The 18,861-nt window shown below is 44.9% G+C and overlaps 1 protein-coding gene across 3 annotated transcripts in view; it reads left to right on the top strand.

Moving 5' to 3' along the window:
• The window catches only part of VEPH1 (ventricular zone expressed PH domain containing 1), a 221,294-nt gene that overhangs the window by 117,047 nt on the left and 85,386 nt on the right, over positions 1–18,861 (top strand). For 2 of the 3 annotated variants that reach the window (XM_053312344.1, XM_053312345.1), the window contains exons 9-10: positions 14,145–14,354; positions 18,095–18,489. In XM_053312344.1, the coding sequence (XP_053168319.1) occupies positions 14,145–14,354; positions 18,095–18,489 (605 nt within the window). Of the gene's footprint in view, positions 1–14,144; positions 14,355–18,094; positions 18,490–18,861 lie in introns of those variants that run through there. The other variant, XM_053312346.1, reaches the window with a different exon arrangement.

Raw genomic sequence — 18,861 nt, 5'->3', positions numbered from 1 at the left:
CATGTGGCCCCCTCCCCCACCACAAGGCCTCCCCAAACTGCCATTTTTAAAAACAAAGTCGCTGCATGGCCGTGATGTGGGCAGGGGAGCCGAGTAGTCAACTTCCTCCTCCCCGCCCCCCAGTGGCAGGAGCAATGGGAGCGTGACTGCTGGATGTTTCCTCTCTGCCCAGCGATTGCTGACTGCTGTGATCTGCGAGGCATGTCTGCGCAGTTCAGAAAAAGATCATTGCAAGCCTGTGATGTCACAGGCTTTCGACAATCTCTTTCTGATCTGCGCAGCCACTCCTCTCAGTTCACAGCAACCTCTGGGCAGAGAGGACGTGCCCAGAGTTTGTTCCCCCCATCACCACCGCCGGCGGTGGGGAGAGGAGGTTGACTACTCAGTTTGTGTCCCCGCCCACAGCCACCCCTTGGCTGCACAGTGTCTTTGTTTTTTTGTTTTGTTTTTTAAATGGCGCATAGGTTAGCCACGGTGCGGCGGGCAGGTGCAGGGTGGCTGTAGGAGGCCCCCCGGCCATTTGGAGCCCCCCCCAGACCTTGGGGGCCACAGACTGGGGCCCCAAGGTCCCAGGGTTAGAGTGCCTCTGGTAATGGGCATGCAATAATTACTACATGGAAGTGCATTTTGTGTTGGAATTCCATAACCACTGTGGCCCTGAGAGGTCAGTTTCAAAGATCAAAAATCAGATTATTTTTTTATTGGTTGTTGGCATACAAGCTTTGCAAATTTGTATCTCAACAATAATCCGTTCCTTTAGGAATCCTTCGTTTCTGTGCTTCAAGAAAGTGACTTTTCAGACAGTAATTGTTGGCCTGTGTCATTTGACATGGGGAATTTTACATATATATGAAGTGAGCTGTAATTAAAACCATGCAGTACTAGAATCCAGTTGCCCTCAGATTATCCCAAAGATGCAGGTCATTCACCTCACGGAGCTTACTTTTTTCAAATGAATGAAGAATTTTAATATGTAGTGATTTCATCTTAGAAATCAAGTATGGTCAAGTTAACAACAAACAGAAAATGCAAATGTATTGAAACCTCCCAACCACCATTCTTGAGGATCACAAGGCATGCTATTTTGATTGGATCCTGTCTTGTTTGTTTTACTTTATAGCCGGATGGAATGTATTTCTCCTTTTTCCAGGAGGGGCTTCATGTGACATATCTAGTATGCCTCTTGCAGCCCTTATACCTTTTATTTCCAGTACCTTTTGTTCATTTTTAGTACAGCATACCTAACATTTGCACATTGATCTTGATGGTGCATACTCTGGAAAAAGATCTCATGTGGAATGTTCAACAGGGCTATGACAGTGCATTTTGTTTATGGTCGTATTGTCTCAGCAACATTCACATCAGGGCTTGTTCAGCGAATTTTCTCCATTAGTCAAAGCTTGTTCAGAACAATTGAAAGCATTGTTAGCAAAGGCCTTTCTATAGGTTCTCTTTCAGTATATGTCCTCACAACTTTCAGCAGGACAGTGTGCTAACAATTGTTGAATTTCCTTACAGTACAGGGTAATCATATCCAGCATTTATATAGCACTTTAGACTAGATAAATAAACTATTTCTGAGACCCCGCCCCCCCTTCTAATTTGCAATATGAGAATATTAATACTGTTCTACCTTTCATCTTTGATGTAAAGATTACTGAGATAATGAGGTCATTCTCATGATCAAAATCGCTGGGGCCAGGGAGGACTGGGCAGCGGGGAGCAGGACCCAACCTCCCTCCCCCACCACACACACAGTCCTTGCAACTCCAGGGATCACTTGCACTGTGCGTCCACACGACGAGGATGCAAGTGATCCTGGAGCGGCTAGTTTTAGCAGGGGAAGCAGGTTGGGTCCTCCTGCATCTCACAATGCATCACATGCACACCCTCCTCCCTCAGTTTTATTTATTTTTATTTTATTTTTGCATTTATATACCGCCTTTCGTTAAAAAGATAACCCCAAGGCGGTTTACAAAAGTTAAAAACATACAATAAAAAGACAATAAAAATATCATGTTAAAAATATAAAAACATAAAAACAGGCATAAAAACAATACAGCAAATAAAAACACAAAGAAGCTGCAGTAGAAAACGATCATGTAAAAGCCTGGGTAAAAAGCCAAGTCTTTAAAAGCTTTCTAAAAGCCGTGATGGAGTCCGAGGAATGAATGGCCACTGGGAGAGCATTCCAGAGTCTGGGGGCAGCAACAGAGAAGGCCCTGTCCCGAGTGCACGACAGCCGGGCCTCCCTCATTGTCGGCACCTGGAGCAGGGCCCCCTCAGATGTCCTTGTCAAGCGGGCAGCAACCCGTGGGAGCAGGCGGTCCCTCAGATACCCCGGGCCCAAACCGTTTAGGGCTTTAAAGGTCAAAACCAGCACCTTGAATTGGACCCGGAAACGAACCGGCAGCCAGTGCAGCTCTTTCAAAATGGGGGTGATATGTTCCCAACGGGCAGCTCCGGATAAAACCCTAGCTGCCGCGTTTTGCACTAGCTGCAGTTTCCGGATATTCTTCAAGGGCAGCCCCACGTAGAGCGCGTTACAGTAATCCAGCCGCGACGTGACTAAGGCGTGGGTAACCGTGGCCAGATCTGCCTTCTCGAGAAAGGGACGCAGCTGGCGCACCAGCCGAAGCCGTGCAAAGGCACCCCTGGCCACCGCCTCCACCTGAGCTTCCAAAAGCAGAGCCGGGTCCAGTAGTACCCCCAAGCTGCGTACTTGCTCCTTCAAGGGGAGTGCAACCCCATCCAGAACTGGTAAAATCTCCTCATCCCGATTGGCTCTCCTACTGACCAACAGTACCTCCGTCTTATCCGGATTCAATTTCAGTTTGTTAGCCCACATCCAACCCATCACGGCCTCCAGCCCCCGATTCAGGACATCCACCGCCTCCCTAGGATCAGATGACAAGGAGAGATAGAGCTGAGTGTCATCCGCATATTGCTGACAACTCAGTCCAAATCTCCGGATGACCTCTCCCAGCGGCTTCATGTAGATGTTAAACAGCATGGGGGACAAGACCGATCCCTGCGGGACCCCACAGGCCAACGGCCACGGGGCCGAGCAGTAGTCCCCCAGCACCACCTTCTGAACCCTCCCCTCAAGAAAGGACCGAAACCACTGCAACGCAGTGCCTCCGATTCCCATACTCGAGAGGCGGCCCAGAAGGATACCATGGTCGATGGTATCGAACGCCGCCGAGAGGTCCAGCAGAACCAACAGGGACGCACTCCCCCTGTCTAGTTCCCGGCGTAGGTCATCCACTAGGGCGACCAAGGCAGTCTCAGTCCCATACCCGGGGCAGAAGCCAGATTGAAAAGGGTCCAGATAATCCGTATCATCCAAGACCCTCTGCAGCTGGGACGCCACCACACGCTCCATCACCTTGCCCAAAAAGGGGAGGTTAGACACAGGTCTATAGTTGTCCAGGCTGGAGGGATCAAGGGAGGGCTTTTTCAATAGAGGTCTTACCACCGCCTGCTTGAGGCACGATGGCATCCTGCCCTCCCTTAACGAAGCATTAACGATCACCCAGGCTACCCAGCTGAGGAGCACCAGAATCAGGACTGATCCCAGCCGGTCTTAACAACCAGCAGTACCCGGGTAGCGCTGCATTGGCTCAGGTAGAGCTGGTTGTGATAATGACCTCAATGTGCGGAAGCATCTTGAGTACTCACACTGGTTCTTCCCAAACTTGGTGTTTTTAGCAGTGCTCAAACATTGCAGTTCTGCAATAATATGGAAGTAGTTTTCTGGCTGTAGTTCCACACAACACTTGTTTTAAGATCTCCATTAAAGGTAAAGTTGTGCCCTTGAGTCAGTGTTGACTCCTGGTGACCACAAACACCCTCATATTGCCATCCCCATGTTCCTTTCTCCCATTACATTTTCCTTCTTTCTTACTTATTGTGTCGCAATCCAGCTAGAGTTTTGAGTAGGGGGTTGTGGTGGTAGTGGTGGTGGCGGTGGCTTTATCTTGTGGCATTGAGTTGCTATGAGATCTGAGCAACCCCCTGCTCCTGAACAAGGAGACAGTGCAGGAATTCACTCTCATTTGCATAGAACTGCAGAGCTTAGTATACATGACCATCCCCCTGCAAGAGAAATATTTCTGGTCCTTCTCCTGGCTTGGGAGAAGTATTGTAAGGAAGTGAAATGCTTTGCAAACCTCTCCAAGTTTGATGTTGCAGGGTGAAGGCCATGGAATCTCCCTGCCCATGGAGCTGTAGCTGAGCAGAGCAATAACAATTAAAATGTTTAAACCACTGTGTTTACATTTCAGTGCAACAAGGAATTGTGGGCAGAGGGGAAGAGCTAGAGTGGGCTTTAGGTGTAATGGGGGAAGAAATAAATGGTAGAAATCCTGGCAGGAAGGTCCAAGTAGATAGTAGCTGACATTTCCCACAGCAGCATAAGAACATAAGAACAGCCCTCCTGGATCAGGCCCAAGGCCCATCTAGTCCAGCATCCTGTTTCGCACAGTGGCCCACCAGATGCCACTGGAGGCCACAGGCAGGAGTTGAAGGCATGCCCTCTCTCCTGCTGTTACTCCCCTGCAACTGGTACTCAGAGGCATCCTGCCTTGAGGCTGGAGGTGGCCTATAGCCCTCCGACTAGTAGCCATTGATAGACCTCTCCTCCATGAAGTTATCCAAAACCCTCTTAAAGCCGTCCAGGTTGTTGGCTGTCACCACATCTTGTGGCAGAGAATTCCACAAGTTGATTATGCGTTGTGTGAAAAAATACTTGCTGGTCCTAATTTCCAGGCAATCAATTTCATGGGATGACCCCTGGTTCTAGTGTTTTGTGAGAGGGAGAAGAATTTCTCTCTATCCACTTTCTCTACACCATGCATGATTTTATAGACCTCTATCATGTCTCCCCGCAGTCATCTTTTTTCTAAACTAAATAGCCCCAGGTGTTGTAGTCTTGCCTCATAAGGAAGGTGCTCTAGGCCCCTGATCATCTTGGTTGCCCTCTTCTGCACCTTTCCCAGTTCTACAATGTCCTTTTTTAGATGTGGTGACCAGAATTGTATGTAGCACTCCAGGTGTGGCCGCAAAACACAGGTGGTTCTGAATTACCTGCCCCCTCTGCAGGAATCTAAAGCACCTGCCCAAATTGCTGTGCTGGGTTGTTCTGTTACTTGTTACTATTTCACAATCGCAAGTTGAGACACAACTCTCATTGGGAATAATGCAAGTTGCATTGCAGCGTGTGATTTCACAATACTAGCAGAACAGCCCTGTTGCACAGCAACTTTTGCATGTGTTTTAGATGCCCACAGTGGCATGATCAGTTCAGAACTATCCATGTTATGCTGCGGGACATGTCAGCCAACACTGGAAACACAGTAAGGTAGAGTTCCATGGAACAAGAAGAGTGCCTCTGTAATCCACACCAGAAAAGCCCTGCCTGCAGTTGTACCAGAGACAACATAAATTATCACAACAGCTCTTAAAAGAAACAGTAAATGGATGGAGAAACCGTGGACAGACAATGAATGGACATGTGCATTATCTGGTTTCTGAGTTACAACTTAGTTAGTTGTTTCAGAAATGGAGAAGCAACATAGTGTGGAACCACCGCCTGTTCATAGCCAGAGTGGACTCTGGAATCTATTCCAGATGCCAGAGGTTTGACAGAGCAGAATGCATTCCTTTTGCTCTCTGCCAGAACCCTTTGGAGTGGAACCTACTCATCCCTAATTTTGACCAGTAATTAATTTTATTTCTTTCCCTTTTACTGATGGAGCCAGCAGAGAAGGAGACAGATCTCCCAGCTATATACAATATCAAGGCTAAGTAAAATATTTCATACTGTTGCATCAGTCCTCCTTACCAGGAAAAACTAGTTTCCCGGAAAGCCACATTACCAGGCTGGATGTAGGCAAGTCAAAGACAATATAATATACCCCCTGAAAAGTAGCTCTGGGGATAAGTTTTTTTTTGTTTGGCTTTGGCAGGAACATGTAGCATAAGCTGTGCTGAGAATCCCATGTGTGTAATATTAGTCAACCAGCGAAGTCCGAGCCAAGTTATATATTTTATAGACTGCTGAGCCATGGCAAACAATGTCAATTCAAATGTAGAACAAAATGTCCTCTTAAATGCAACAGGCTGTTATAAACATTTCCTTCTATGGCCCCTGACATAGATGAAGATGAGCTTTCATTCAGGACTCCTTGCAGTATAGGGAATAAGGAAGGATCCCATAAATGGAAACTTGCAAAACTGTGCAAAAGTTTGTTTTAACTGGTCAGAGGCAAATGGTATGTGAGTAAATGTAAAATAAAGAGACTGTGCTGAAATGAAAACAAATAAAACATGGCAATTTTACAAAAATGATCGTTGTAGTATACTACAGAAGGATAAATACAGACACTGCATGCCATGAAAACCTGGATTTTACAGTGAGGTCATTCACATAATCAAAAAATGTATTCTACTCAGGTTTGGGAGCTGTGTGTGCTCCCAATTTTCGGATGTGTGGAAACAAGGTAAGAAAACCTGGGGAGCTTGGGGCCAGCCCGTGGCCTCGTGCGGGACGTGGACTGTTTGCCTCATCCACACTCAGGCAGCCGCAGGACTGGCCACCCTGATTGGAAGAGAAGAGGGCAGGGACAGGGAGGGCACTGACAGACCGTTGGGCCATTGCTCGCCTCCCCTCTCAGTTGGCTGTTGCTTGCGCTTTCCCACCCTTCCTCCCTGGGGTGCAGAATGAGCATTGCTAGTTGTCCATTTGGGGACCGAGTAAGATTTTTTGGCTCCCCAACTGATTGGCTGGGTTGGGTTTTTTTGTTTTTTGTTTTGCCTACTCCATTCTGTCTTGCCTGCAGGTGCAGTGTAGACTGGGTGGATGATTAGATGGGTTGGTATTGGTGAGCACCCTTGGGTGGTTAGAAATGTTGAGTGGCCCACTGGTCCTTAGAGGCTTTGCAGCTCAGAGGATACAATTGGCAATTTCAAGGCTTCACAGACCTCAGGGGCTGTGTTTTTTGTGGGGTGAAGCCCTAGAAGTTGCCCTGACCTTCAGGATTGGCAAGGATGAGTTGGAAGCAGAATTGCACTGCTTCAACCTTTGAGCCAGGGTGTGTTGCCCATAGAAGGCTTGGAGAAGTACATAAGTGTTGCCCATAGGAGGCTTGGGCTATTCTCACAACCAGCGAAAATCGGGCTAGGAGCTAGGACCAACCCGATTTCCGCTGGTCGTGTAAACCACCGGGCTTGCAGACGAGCCTGGTGGTTTACAAGCAGGTAACCCGCTGAATTGCCCCTGCCCTTAAACTGGGTTTGAGGAGTGAGCGCTCTGCAAACCCGGTTTTTAAAATCGCGTGTTGCTGCGGCGCGGCGCTGCGGCATGGCAACTCACGAGTAGGCCCCTGACTGGGAGGCTAAAAAGCAGCCTCCCAGCTCGGGGGTCTCTCCAGCAGGGCATGCTGGAACTTCCGGGGACCATGCAGTCCCCAAACTCCCAAGCCCTCTCTGGCTCCATGACGGAGCCAGCAGTTGTGTGGGTGGCTGCTACGGCCGCCCAGGGAGGGCTTGCTCATTGTCTGCGGGGAGAGCGGGCTTAGCCCGCTCTCTCCGCAAACCTGATTTGGCTCTTCTTACTTGATTGTGAGAAGAGCCTCAAAGTCTGACCTCCAGCCTTGTTAGGCCCGCACTGCAAGGGTTGGAAATTATATATCCAATTCACTAATTCAAAACATTTAATAAAGTTCTGGCCCTTTTCATCCAATGCTTGGTGTGAGTGTTGTCCTTGCGGCTGGGAGTGTGGGGCAATTTCCTCCTACTTTGCTTCCACACAATCACTTCTACTCAGGTTTCCCTCTTACCTTGCTTCCAAACAACCAAAAATTGGGAGCACACGCAGCTCCCAAACCCAGGTAGAAAGAACACAGTTTTTGATTGTGTGAATGACCTCAATGTGTTGTGTTCAATATGTAATCCAGAACCTCCAAGGCCCTCTCCTTTGTAGGTGTCTGGCTTCGTCACCCTACTGGCCACTGCCATGCCCGGCTTCTGCTTATAAGCTGGGCTTGTTTGCTGGCTGCAGGCTCCCACACCACTACCCATCCTTGTTTATCACTGAGGTTGCCACCCATCTGGAAATAGATGTCTCTTGAGAGACATATGATATGTGACCTAAGGAAGCCAGTCCTCAAGTCTTGTGAGCCTACTTCATCATGTGTTGCCTAATTAATTTATGGAATTCACTATGAAAAGATGTGGTGATGGCCACTGATTTAGATGGCTTTAAAAGGGAATTAGGAAAAAATGGAGGCGGTCAAAGTTGTTAGCCATGATAGCTGAAAGTGTTCCCTAGTGTTCTCTGACTATCAGTTTGCAGAGGGACAACAACAGGAGAGAACTATTGCCTTCATTCATGTCTTCCTTGTGGACTTCCCAGAGACATCTGATTGGTCACTGTAGAAAGCAGGATGCTGGACTAGCTGGACCTTTGATCTGATCCAGCAGAATTTAGGAACATAGGAAGCTGCCTTATACCTAGTCGGACCATTGGTCCATCTAGCTCTGTAATGTCTAAACCAAGGATTCTCAACGTTGAGTCCCCAGATATTATTGGACTTCAACTCCCATAATTCCCAACCAAAGGCCACTGGGGCAGGGGATTATGGGAGTTGAAGTCCAATAACATCTGGAGACCCAGCGTTGAGAACCCCTGGTCTAAACTGACTGGCAGCAGATCTCCAAGATATCAAGCAGGAATCTCTCCCAGCTCTACGTGGAGATGCCAGGGATTGAAGCTGGGACCTCCTGCATACAAAGCAGAGGCTCTACCACTGAGCTAGAGCCCCATCTTATGGCCTATCTAGCTCCCAGTTTTTAGCCATCACTCAGTCCTCATCTCTGTACATCTGTTATCTCTCCCCTTATTTTGGTTTGCTACATGCAATAAAAAGAGCTCTGTGAGGCTAGCGCAGAGCAAGAGATGCACTCATTTGGGGTTCTGGGAAAGCATGTTCTAGGACTACGCCAGCTCTCTTTTCCAGCTCTACCATGTTATTTCATTTCATGTGTTTGTCCCCACAAACGCAGCTCCAGCTGTCCCATCCTTTGCCCTTGCTTTCCCACCCTCCTCCTTGATGACAGGAGCATGGTCTTCAGGTTGCTTGATTTTAGGATATAAGAAGAGTCCTGTGGATTCAGGGCAAAGGTTCACCAAGCTCAGCATCTTGTTCTCCACAGTTTCCACTCAAATGCTTCCAGGCAGCTCACAAGTTGGGTATAGAGGCAGTAGCCTCCCCTCCCTTGCTTGCTGGTAGGCGTGCATAGGGATAACAGCACACTGACAAAGCACATGCTGTACACGCAGAAGATCCCAGGTTCAATGCTCAGCATCTCCAGTAAAAGGAGTTATTCTGCTGGAACAACCTCCTTTCCACTTTGCATGGGACACAAAAAAATGCCACTGGCTGACGCCATGTGCAACACTATGGAGCTGTAATGCTGCACCCCAGGGATTCTGCATAATTCCAAGGCAGCCCCGATGCTGTTAAGAATGGGTGGTTGCACAAAAGAGTACTAGAGTTTCCCTCACTGTCACAAATGAGGAAAGCTGTAGTTGCGCTGCTTGTGCAACCACTGCCCTTTCTTAACAGCATCACGGCTACCTTTGAAGCCTGCAGCAGCCCCAGGGTGCAGCATTACAATTCTGTAACACTGTGCATCATGTCAGCCACCATTGCTTCCAGTCCCCTGCAACGTGAAGTATGTCAGATAGTTATCCGACTGAGGACCTTTTCCATGGCAGCAGCCTTTCTGTGTCAGATATCTGACATCCTCACCATTCCCTTCTTGTTTTTAGGAGGGTGGTGAAGACCTTCCATTTAGGTCCGTCCCCCCCCCCCCCCCGCCCCAGACTACAGACAGTGCTTCCCACTGCATTTGAAGCTGATTGTGGAATTCATGGTCTGAGGCTGTTGTCTTTTATCTCTGTGTTAGGATGTTTTTATTGTATTGTATGACTGTAATTTAGGGGTGCAAGATGTTTATTTTTAATATGCTGTTTTATTATTGTAAGCTGCATCAGGGACCCTGTTTTGACCACAAAGTGTTGTTGCTGTTATAGTTGTGCTTATTATTGCACCTATTAGTCACTTTTCAGTTAAGCAGGCTCCTAAAGCAATTTTAAAAATACAAAATACAATAATGTGAAACTAACATGGGTTAATATGGTATTATTTTTCTCATGCACCCTGGAATGGCAGTTAAGCTGTTGGGGAGTCCCCTGCCCCCCCCCAGACACAGAGAGAGAGAGAGAGAGAGGGAGACACATACATACATACTTACATACATACATACATTATATGTGTCTGTGTATTGCTGAAGGGTAAACATTTAGCACTCTTGCTGTTCCATTTTCAATTTAGTAGAAAAATATCTGCCTTAGAGGTTTTTCCCTGGGATCGAAAACAATGTAAATCTGAGTTCTTCTATTCTCTTTGCAAAAACAGTGAATACAATTTTTTCTAATCCACTTTTGTCCTAACGGAATGATCAGCCGTGGCCCTTGTGGAAGTCTGCACCGGGCCAGCACTGCCATATTGCACTCACATGGAGGTCTGCTATACTCCACACAGGGTGCTGATGTTGTTAATTCATGCTGATGCAGGCCATCATAGCCCCCTTCACAGACAAAGCATGGCAGTAGTTACACTGTACAGGTGGCTCCTGCCTCAGTCACCACAGTGACGTCAAAGCGTTAAGTACATGGGCCTTTTCCTGATCTCCTCATCCTTCGCCCATGGAGGTAGGGCCAAACAACTGTAGCATTCATCACTACAACTATGCAAGCTGAAGCTGGTAATCAAGGTACTTAGGTACTTAAAAATCTGGGGGCTGGGAACACACTGCCCAGGCCCACAATCACGCACACTTATTTTAAAAATTAAACCTTTCCATGTTCCCTAAAGGGATCCAACATTCCCTTCTAGTTTTTTAAGCCCTTAATCACGAATGGATTAAAAAATGTCACCAAATGTCAGGCAGCATGGAGGACTGAGGCACTAAAGAACTGATCCGGGGCACATGACCAGGTGGCCCAAAGCAGTCAACATTCCTTGTCATAATATTACTGATCCTTCTGCTAAAGTTATATGATGAATGTTTCTAAAGCTAATCACTCAAGACTAAAGAAAATTCATATTAACCTGATATCTTGTATCAACCAAATAGTTGTCATGTACAAATACGACAAATATTTATATGCCACTTTTCAACAAAAGTTCCCAAAGCGGTTTACATAGATATAAATAAATAAGTAAGTAAGTAAAGCTGGCATAACGATGTATACAACTAAACTACCCTACTGTACTTTGTGTGAGCACATTTACAGGTTTTTTCTGTACAATGGGCTTAATACCAGTGCGTTGCAGAACTAACAGAGCAACCTTGTTCGTGGACACTGCTGAGTCCTCAGCAGGCAGGGCTGGATTAAGCTAGTGCGGGGCCTGTAGCATATGTTATAAAGCGGCCCCAAATTAATGTTATTAACGACGTCCATAATGATTACATACTACTTCAGTCATGTTCGAGGAAGAACACACCACGACGAGTTCGCACATGTATTTTCTCTTCCCCCTTCCCCCCTCAAAGTGGGCATTTATATATGGCACACAATCACACTCGCAAGCCACAAAGTGACAGTAATTAATTGACCGTCACTGATATCTGACCGCCTCTAGCCCTGGAGTTGCACATCCCTTGTCTCAGGTTCACCACGGTGGTGCACCCTGCATCGACGTAACAGCGCACGCTACAGCAGCTTAAGAATGTGGGAGATAGCACAAAGGACACCACGCCTACACACGACACAGTAAAGAGCCAACCAACACACACCTTCACACACGCAGAACCCACAACACGTATTGTACAGCATACAGCTCCCCCGACATGTAAACAACAGCGTTGCCAGATTGTAAGAATACAGTGAGATGCCAATTTCACCAGACAGCTTGCAAACATTTAGTGCGGGGCCCTCGAAAATGCGGGGCCCGTAGCATTTGCTACTTTTGCTACTAGGTTAATCCGGCACTGTCAGCAGGCATTGCTTCCTATAGCACATTCTCTGTGTCCTTCATTCTGCAGAGGGTGGTTCCTCTGGGAAAGATGTAGTAGCAGCATGTTGGTGGGAAAGGAATTATTTCATAAAGAGTTGGGCAGTGCTGCCACTCCAAACAAGTATATGCAGTTGTGAAGTTAGTGACAGGGGCTAGGACTGTTTAAAGAAAAATTCAGAATTGCTCAGTGGTATGTGCATAGCATGTGCTGCTAGAACACACACCTGTGCCTTTCCCTTGTCTCTGCACACATACTTTGTTGCCTGGAGTCACATTCCATGACACTTAGAAGCCTACAGAGAGTGGGAGGGAAATCCTCAGAACTGGGAATTTGACAGCACTATTGCAGAAGCATTTTTTTCTGGCCACCAACCATGCTGGCCACACAAATGGCCGCCACACATGCGTAGAGGCTATGTGTGTGCCGTGCAGCTGGGAGATGCCCTGCCAGCACGGGGGGCACAATGGCGGTGGGGGGCGGGGAGTGCCGGGATGGCAGTGAGCAGAGCAGTAGCAGTTATGGACATACTCTCCTCTGCTTTAAAAGGGCTGTGTAGGCCCTCAATTTTAAAGGGAAGTGCCCGCAATTCGGACATCCGAATTGCATTTCGTCACGTCTCTACAGTGGAGTTTGCAGGAAGCCTCTTTGGCAGCAGGAGGAGAAATGGTTATGCTTGATCAGGATTTGAGTTCTAGAGGAGCCTGGACTAACTTCACTTTTCTCATTGTTATCAGACACTTTTTACATAATCTAATACAACTTTTGTATGAGGTGAAATTTTGCATTGCACAAAGGTTCTTCTGGAACTGCACTTCATTTATTTATTTTGAACCAGGCACAACTCTGGTTGTACATTATAATTTGTTTTAAGCCCGGATCGGGGCACCTGGGAAGTACCTATGAGACAGGATGGGCAGTGGATTACTACTGAAGGGAATTACAGCAGGAGTCAGAGAGATGGAAGACTATACAGGTGAAACTCGGAAAATTAGAATATCGTGCAAAAGTCCATTAATTTCAGTAATGCAAACTAAAAGGTGAAACTGATATATGAGACAGGCGCATTACATGCAAAGCGAGATAAGTCAAGCCTTAATTTGTTATAATTGTGATGATCATGGCGTACAGCTCATGAAAACCCCAAATCCACAATCTCAGAAAATTAGAATATTACATGGAACCAAGAAGACAAGGATTGAAGAATAGAACAATATCGGACCTCTGAAAAGTATACAGTGTACTGTGCTTGATTGGCCAGCAAACTCGCCTGACCTGACCCCATAGAGAATCTATGGGGCATTGCCAAGAGAAGGATGAGAGACATGAGACCAAACAATGCAGAATTGCTGAAGGCCGCTAATGAAGCATCCTGGTCTTCCATAATACCTCATCAGTGCCACAGGCTGATAGCATCCATGCCATGACGCATTGAGGCAGTAATTGCTGCAAAAGGGGCCCAAACCAAGTACTGAATACATATGCATGCTTATACTTTTCAGAGGTCCGATATTGTTCTATTCTTCAATCCTTGTCTTCTTGGTTCCATGTAATATTCTAATTTTCTGAGATTGTGGATTTGGGGTTTTCATGAGCTGTACGCCATGATCATCACAATTACAACAAATTAAGGCTTGACTTATCTCGCTTTGCATGTAATGCGTCTGTCTCATATATCAGTTTCACCTTTTAATTTGCATTACTGAAATTAATGTTTATTTGTTTATTTTGACCCAAGGCCAGCATATTAAAAAAACAGCAAGAATAAATACATAAAATAGATTAAATACATTTAACATAAAATGGATAAAACATTAATGGCTCCCGATACCTACTGAAATTAATGGACTTTTGCACGATATTCTAATTTTCCGAGTTTCACCTGTAGATGCAAATGACTAAATGGGAATCCCTTGAAAAATCCTAGCCATAGATGCCCTTGCAGTGAATGTTGGCATGTATATGAGCCCTTCGAGGGTTTCCCTCCCTCATTCCCCCATCTGCAAAATATGATGGTGTTATGATTAACCCCTCCTCCCATTTTTCCCCCTCTCTAGGGTAGAAGATGTTGCTGAAACAGAATCTCCTTCACAGCTGGATGATTTAAAATCTGTTATGAGTGCAAATGAAGAGGATGAAAAGCTTCAGGTTAAAATACAAGCTTTTGAAGAGAAAATAAATGTTGACAACAGTACTCCTGGCTCTGTGCGCAGGTGTAGTCTAGGCCAGGTTTCGAAAGAAGAAAGAAAGGACATGAGGTTTAACAGGTAAGCCTCCATGAAATGTGTCAGTGGTTTTGCATGCTGATCAGTTTTCCACTACAGATTTATCAAAACAGTAAGGTGAACAACCAAATTACATTGTACCTGTGGGCACCAGACATTTAATTGTATCCAGACATCTTGTCAATAACTCTGAGAGCTGGATAAGATCTCTGTGAGTTATTTATTTAACCTATCCTGTGCCCCAGAGTGCAGAGGGAGATGCAAAAGAAACATTGATGTGGATTTGAAAAAGCTCACAAAATGAAGATTACTTTCCCTGGATATAGTTAGTAACCATTCCTTGGCCAACTCAGCCATTGTTAAAGTAAAATTATAGAACTAGCTGCAGCACATCTATCTCCTCTCCTTTTTCTTTAAAATGGTTTATTTGCACAGACTAGAATGAAAAACATGTATGCATTCATCTGTATAGTCAAACCAGATTTAAAAAAAATATGAACACATGGCACAAATGTATTGAGCAACTAGTTAGAATTAACCTGACATTATACTGATCTTCCACGTTTTAAGATTAAAACTACAAAGCTACATTCTAGAAACTTACAATCCTACAAACAACAAACCTACATTCCTACAGTGGCAAAATGCCTTTAAAAGGTTTTTTGATACACACATGGTGCAGATCACTCCTTTGAATTTGAGGAGTTCTCCCCTAATTTTACTGAACTTCCCGCTGCCGAAGCTAATTATCCCTATCTTCAGTTCCCAAAACATATCTCCCCACCAGAACTGTGCTTCCTTCCTCCACCAAAAAACTTAAGTGAGGAGTTTCTCCTTGGGTTTTCCCTCTGTCTGCAGTGCACCCCTGGAAAGGCACTCAATCTTTAATGAACTTTATGAGTATGCATTTCAAAGTAGTGGTACCAGCAAATTCCAGAAGTGGGTTTCACATGCCAACTCCCTCCATTCAGCATAGGCAGCACTGAGATGCAGAGGAGGGAGCACCTTCCTCTAACAATTAGCTCAACTCTACCCATCCACTCCCTCATAACCTGTAGTTATTTGAAAGAAAGGCACTTTTCACATACTTAAAGTACTTATTTATTCATTATTCATTCATTCATTTAAAACATTTAAACATGTATTCCCCCCTCCTCCAATACATTACATTTATAAAACAGTTACAATATAAAATCAGACCAATAAAATTAACCAAATTAAACAAGCTAAAACCACAATCAAAATTAGCTTTTAAAATTCCAAATTAAAATCTAAAAACTAAAAACTAAAGAACCTACCAGACATGCACATCAGCTGAAACATTAAAAAGCCTCTTTAAAAAGATATGTTTCTAGTTGTTTCTTAAAAACACAGAGAGGAAGCATGGCAAAGCTCTTCAGGGTGGGCATTCCAAAGCCGAGGGGCCACAACCGATAAGGCCCTGTCTCTAGTCCCCGCCAATCGGATCTCTGTTAGTGGCCATGTGCAGGGCCTGAGATGACAAGTGGATTTTTCTAAAAGTAAAGTAAATAAAGTACTTTTCTTTATTACCATCAATCAATCTATATACAGTCAATATGTATAAGGAGCAATTCCCCACAGGCTCACTTTCATTTGTTTACGATGAGAGTGTTTCTCTCTGAAATCTAACGTGCGCCGCAAAGCTTGCCTTACTCTGAAATGCACTTTGCCCCTTCTGTGCTCCCCAGTTTTTGTTTTTTCTGGTATCACCAGTACAGTTCAGAAATTTTAAGCTCATTATGAGCTGAACCAAATGCACCTCTGAGTCTCAGCTTGTCTCATAATGTCTGGGTCCCAACCCTTTGCCAGCACCAGCCTTCCCTGCTGCCAGTTTCCTTCCCTCACACTTTCCAAACTTACCAACATCTTACCTTTGTGGAAAACTGGGTAATTTTCATTAGACCTTCAGACAGATGTCAGAGTAGATGCAGTATTTGGGCTGAGACTTCATTATACTGATCCGGATAAACATCCCAGACACATTCTTATAAAACTCTTTGACAGTGGTTTAAAGAATGTAATGCAGTGCATGGCAGAAGCCTAGTATGACGATTGGTCAGTTCTTCGTTTAGATAGTATCAGATCTTTCAAAAAACCATTTTTTTAAAGCATAGGTTGTTAAAGGAGTTAATGTTTACATTGTAACAGAAAATGATGAAATTCTCAAGGAAGCTTCTTGGTGGCTTTTTTCCATGAGTGGCTGATATCCAGATTAATGAAGTACTTCCGCATTGAACAAAGTTGCACTTCTGCAAGAAGACCATGTAACTGAGCATAGTCATGGGGATTCTCGGGATTGTGCTCTTGACAAAAGTTCCCAGCAGAACATATAAGGCATGCCACAGGTTGTGCACTTGGTTGCACTATTGAAAACATATCTGCACTAGCACAACTCTTGTCTGGAATGTAAGATCCAGACTTAGTGCAACAACTTTGCACTAGCGCAACATATTTGCACAAGTAGCTTCATTACAGGAGGACCTCATTATCCATGGGGGTTCCATTGCCGCAGATTTAATGTAAACTACCCTGAGCTTTTTGGAAGGGCGGTATAAAAGTTTTAATAATAAATAAATAAATAAATAAATAAAAATTACCATGGGTCATGAAACCATGGATAATGAAGCACTGAGTCTATGGGATCGTGGGGGTTAGGTTTCCAGAAATATCCCCCCCCAAAAAAATTTAAAAATCAAAAACGGGCCAAATAAAGTGCCCTACTGTGCTCCGCGGGTCCATGCTCCACAAGTCCAATGGGGTCCATGCTCCCCAAGTCCCCGAAATTCAGCAAAAAATAATGTTTTGTTTTATGTTGCTTAACAGGCTACAAAATGGCTCTTATCCTCAAAATGGAGGCTGCAAATGACCTCCACAGTCATTTCCAGCCACCCCCATACCTGCGGATGCCCAAATCTAACCACTTATTTTCCCGTTTTTCTCCGTGTATGCCAAGGTCGGGTGTCCATTACCTGACTGCAGATATGCAAAACTGCAGGTGATGAGTCCACAGATAGTGAGGTATGCCTGTAGTCTGGATGTCAAGCAGCATATATTTCCATCTGTGACAAAGGTTGCATTTTTGGAAAGAACTAATGTTACGGACAAAATAGTTGAAGTAGATTATATCAATTAATGTTTTGTATGATTATTTTTAATAGTTACCTCTCCTGGTGTTAGGAATCTTTCTAATATTCATGGGGTATATATTCTTTGGGTCTTTGTATCTGTGCCTGTAGTGGTATTTTGATTTGAATATCATTAGATGAAATATTGTGATATATCTTTGCAGTCCTATTTTGTAATTGTTTTAAGGTTTCCAAATAATGATAATAATAAAATACATTTAGAAGATACGCAGTCCAGTCCAGCCCAGCTGCCAGATGTTTTATGGTTTGAGTCCACCTGTAGCCGATGACCCTGACAGTATCTCATCTAGCTCCTATCTCAGTATGGGGAAGATTCATGCACTTATCTTTATCTCTCCTCCTTTTAACATTCCATGTCCCTACAGCTGCTTTCACTGCTACTTTTGCTCATCCTCCCATTTGTCCTTTAAATGGCCTGTGCAACATGCCCTTTTGCAGGTGGATAGGGAAATATCTTTGGATCTCTGGTCTGGTAGCATGTAAAATAGGTTCCCAACTGTAACTCAGAATACAGTCTGGCCCACAGCTCTGATTTCCACTCCCCCACCATCACATGTCATAGTCCATTTTGCCTGCACCTCAAGCCATATTTCCATGCCTTTGTTCACATTTCAGGTCCAAAAGTCTAGCTTTGCATGCCGTTCGTATGAAGGGCAGTCATTCAGACAATGGCCAAGAGATGGAGAATGGAGATGTTACAGCCAGCATCTCTTTCACAGATATTTATTTGAGCCAAGAAGCCGACAAATTGCCTTCCAGTGCAGGCACTGAAGAGTTGCAGCTGGAAAAATTTTCACTTTCACACTCAAGTATCAAATGTACAGAACCAGAGAATCTGCCAGAACCAGTTAAAGAAAACTGCCATGAAGGAAGCCCAAAGACAACCAAGAATCCTGTGGAATATCAAGATAAGCTTTACTTTCACTTAAAGGAAAATCTTTCTAAAGTGAAAACATATGTCATGGAGATGGGGAAGAAAATTCCTCTCCCAGATGAATGTGTTATTGAAGGTAAGGGGCCTGAACCTTTGAAATAATGGGGGCTTTTTAAAAAAAAAACCCACCTTAGGACTCTTGTATAAGCTGTCAACTAGCCTCCACTAAGCATGAGCTCTTTACACCAGTTGAAACATGTTTTTACATGACGTCATTTTAACAGGCAGCGCCTTGACAATTCTGCTTGATGCCGTGTTGTTTCCAATCTGCTCTGCACTTTATCCTTTGGAAGGCCTTTTTTGCTGTCCTTGCACGTTTCCTATAATCTCCCACTAATACCAAAGATGGGTGAAGTATGACCTAGGACCCTTTTTGTATACCTTGGGGCACATCATACATTATCCTAGGGTCTTGAGACAGATAGGAACATAGGAAGCTGCCATATAC

Source organism: Hemicordylus capensis, chromosome 3 (genome assembly GCF_027244095.1).
Source record: "Hemicordylus capensis ecotype Gifberg chromosome 3, rHemCap1.1.pri, whole genome shotgun sequence".
Lineage (NCBI taxonomy): Eukaryota > Metazoa > Chordata > Lepidosauria > Squamata > Cordylidae > Hemicordylus > Hemicordylus capensis.
This window is presented reverse-complemented; position numbering and strand designations above follow the sequence as displayed.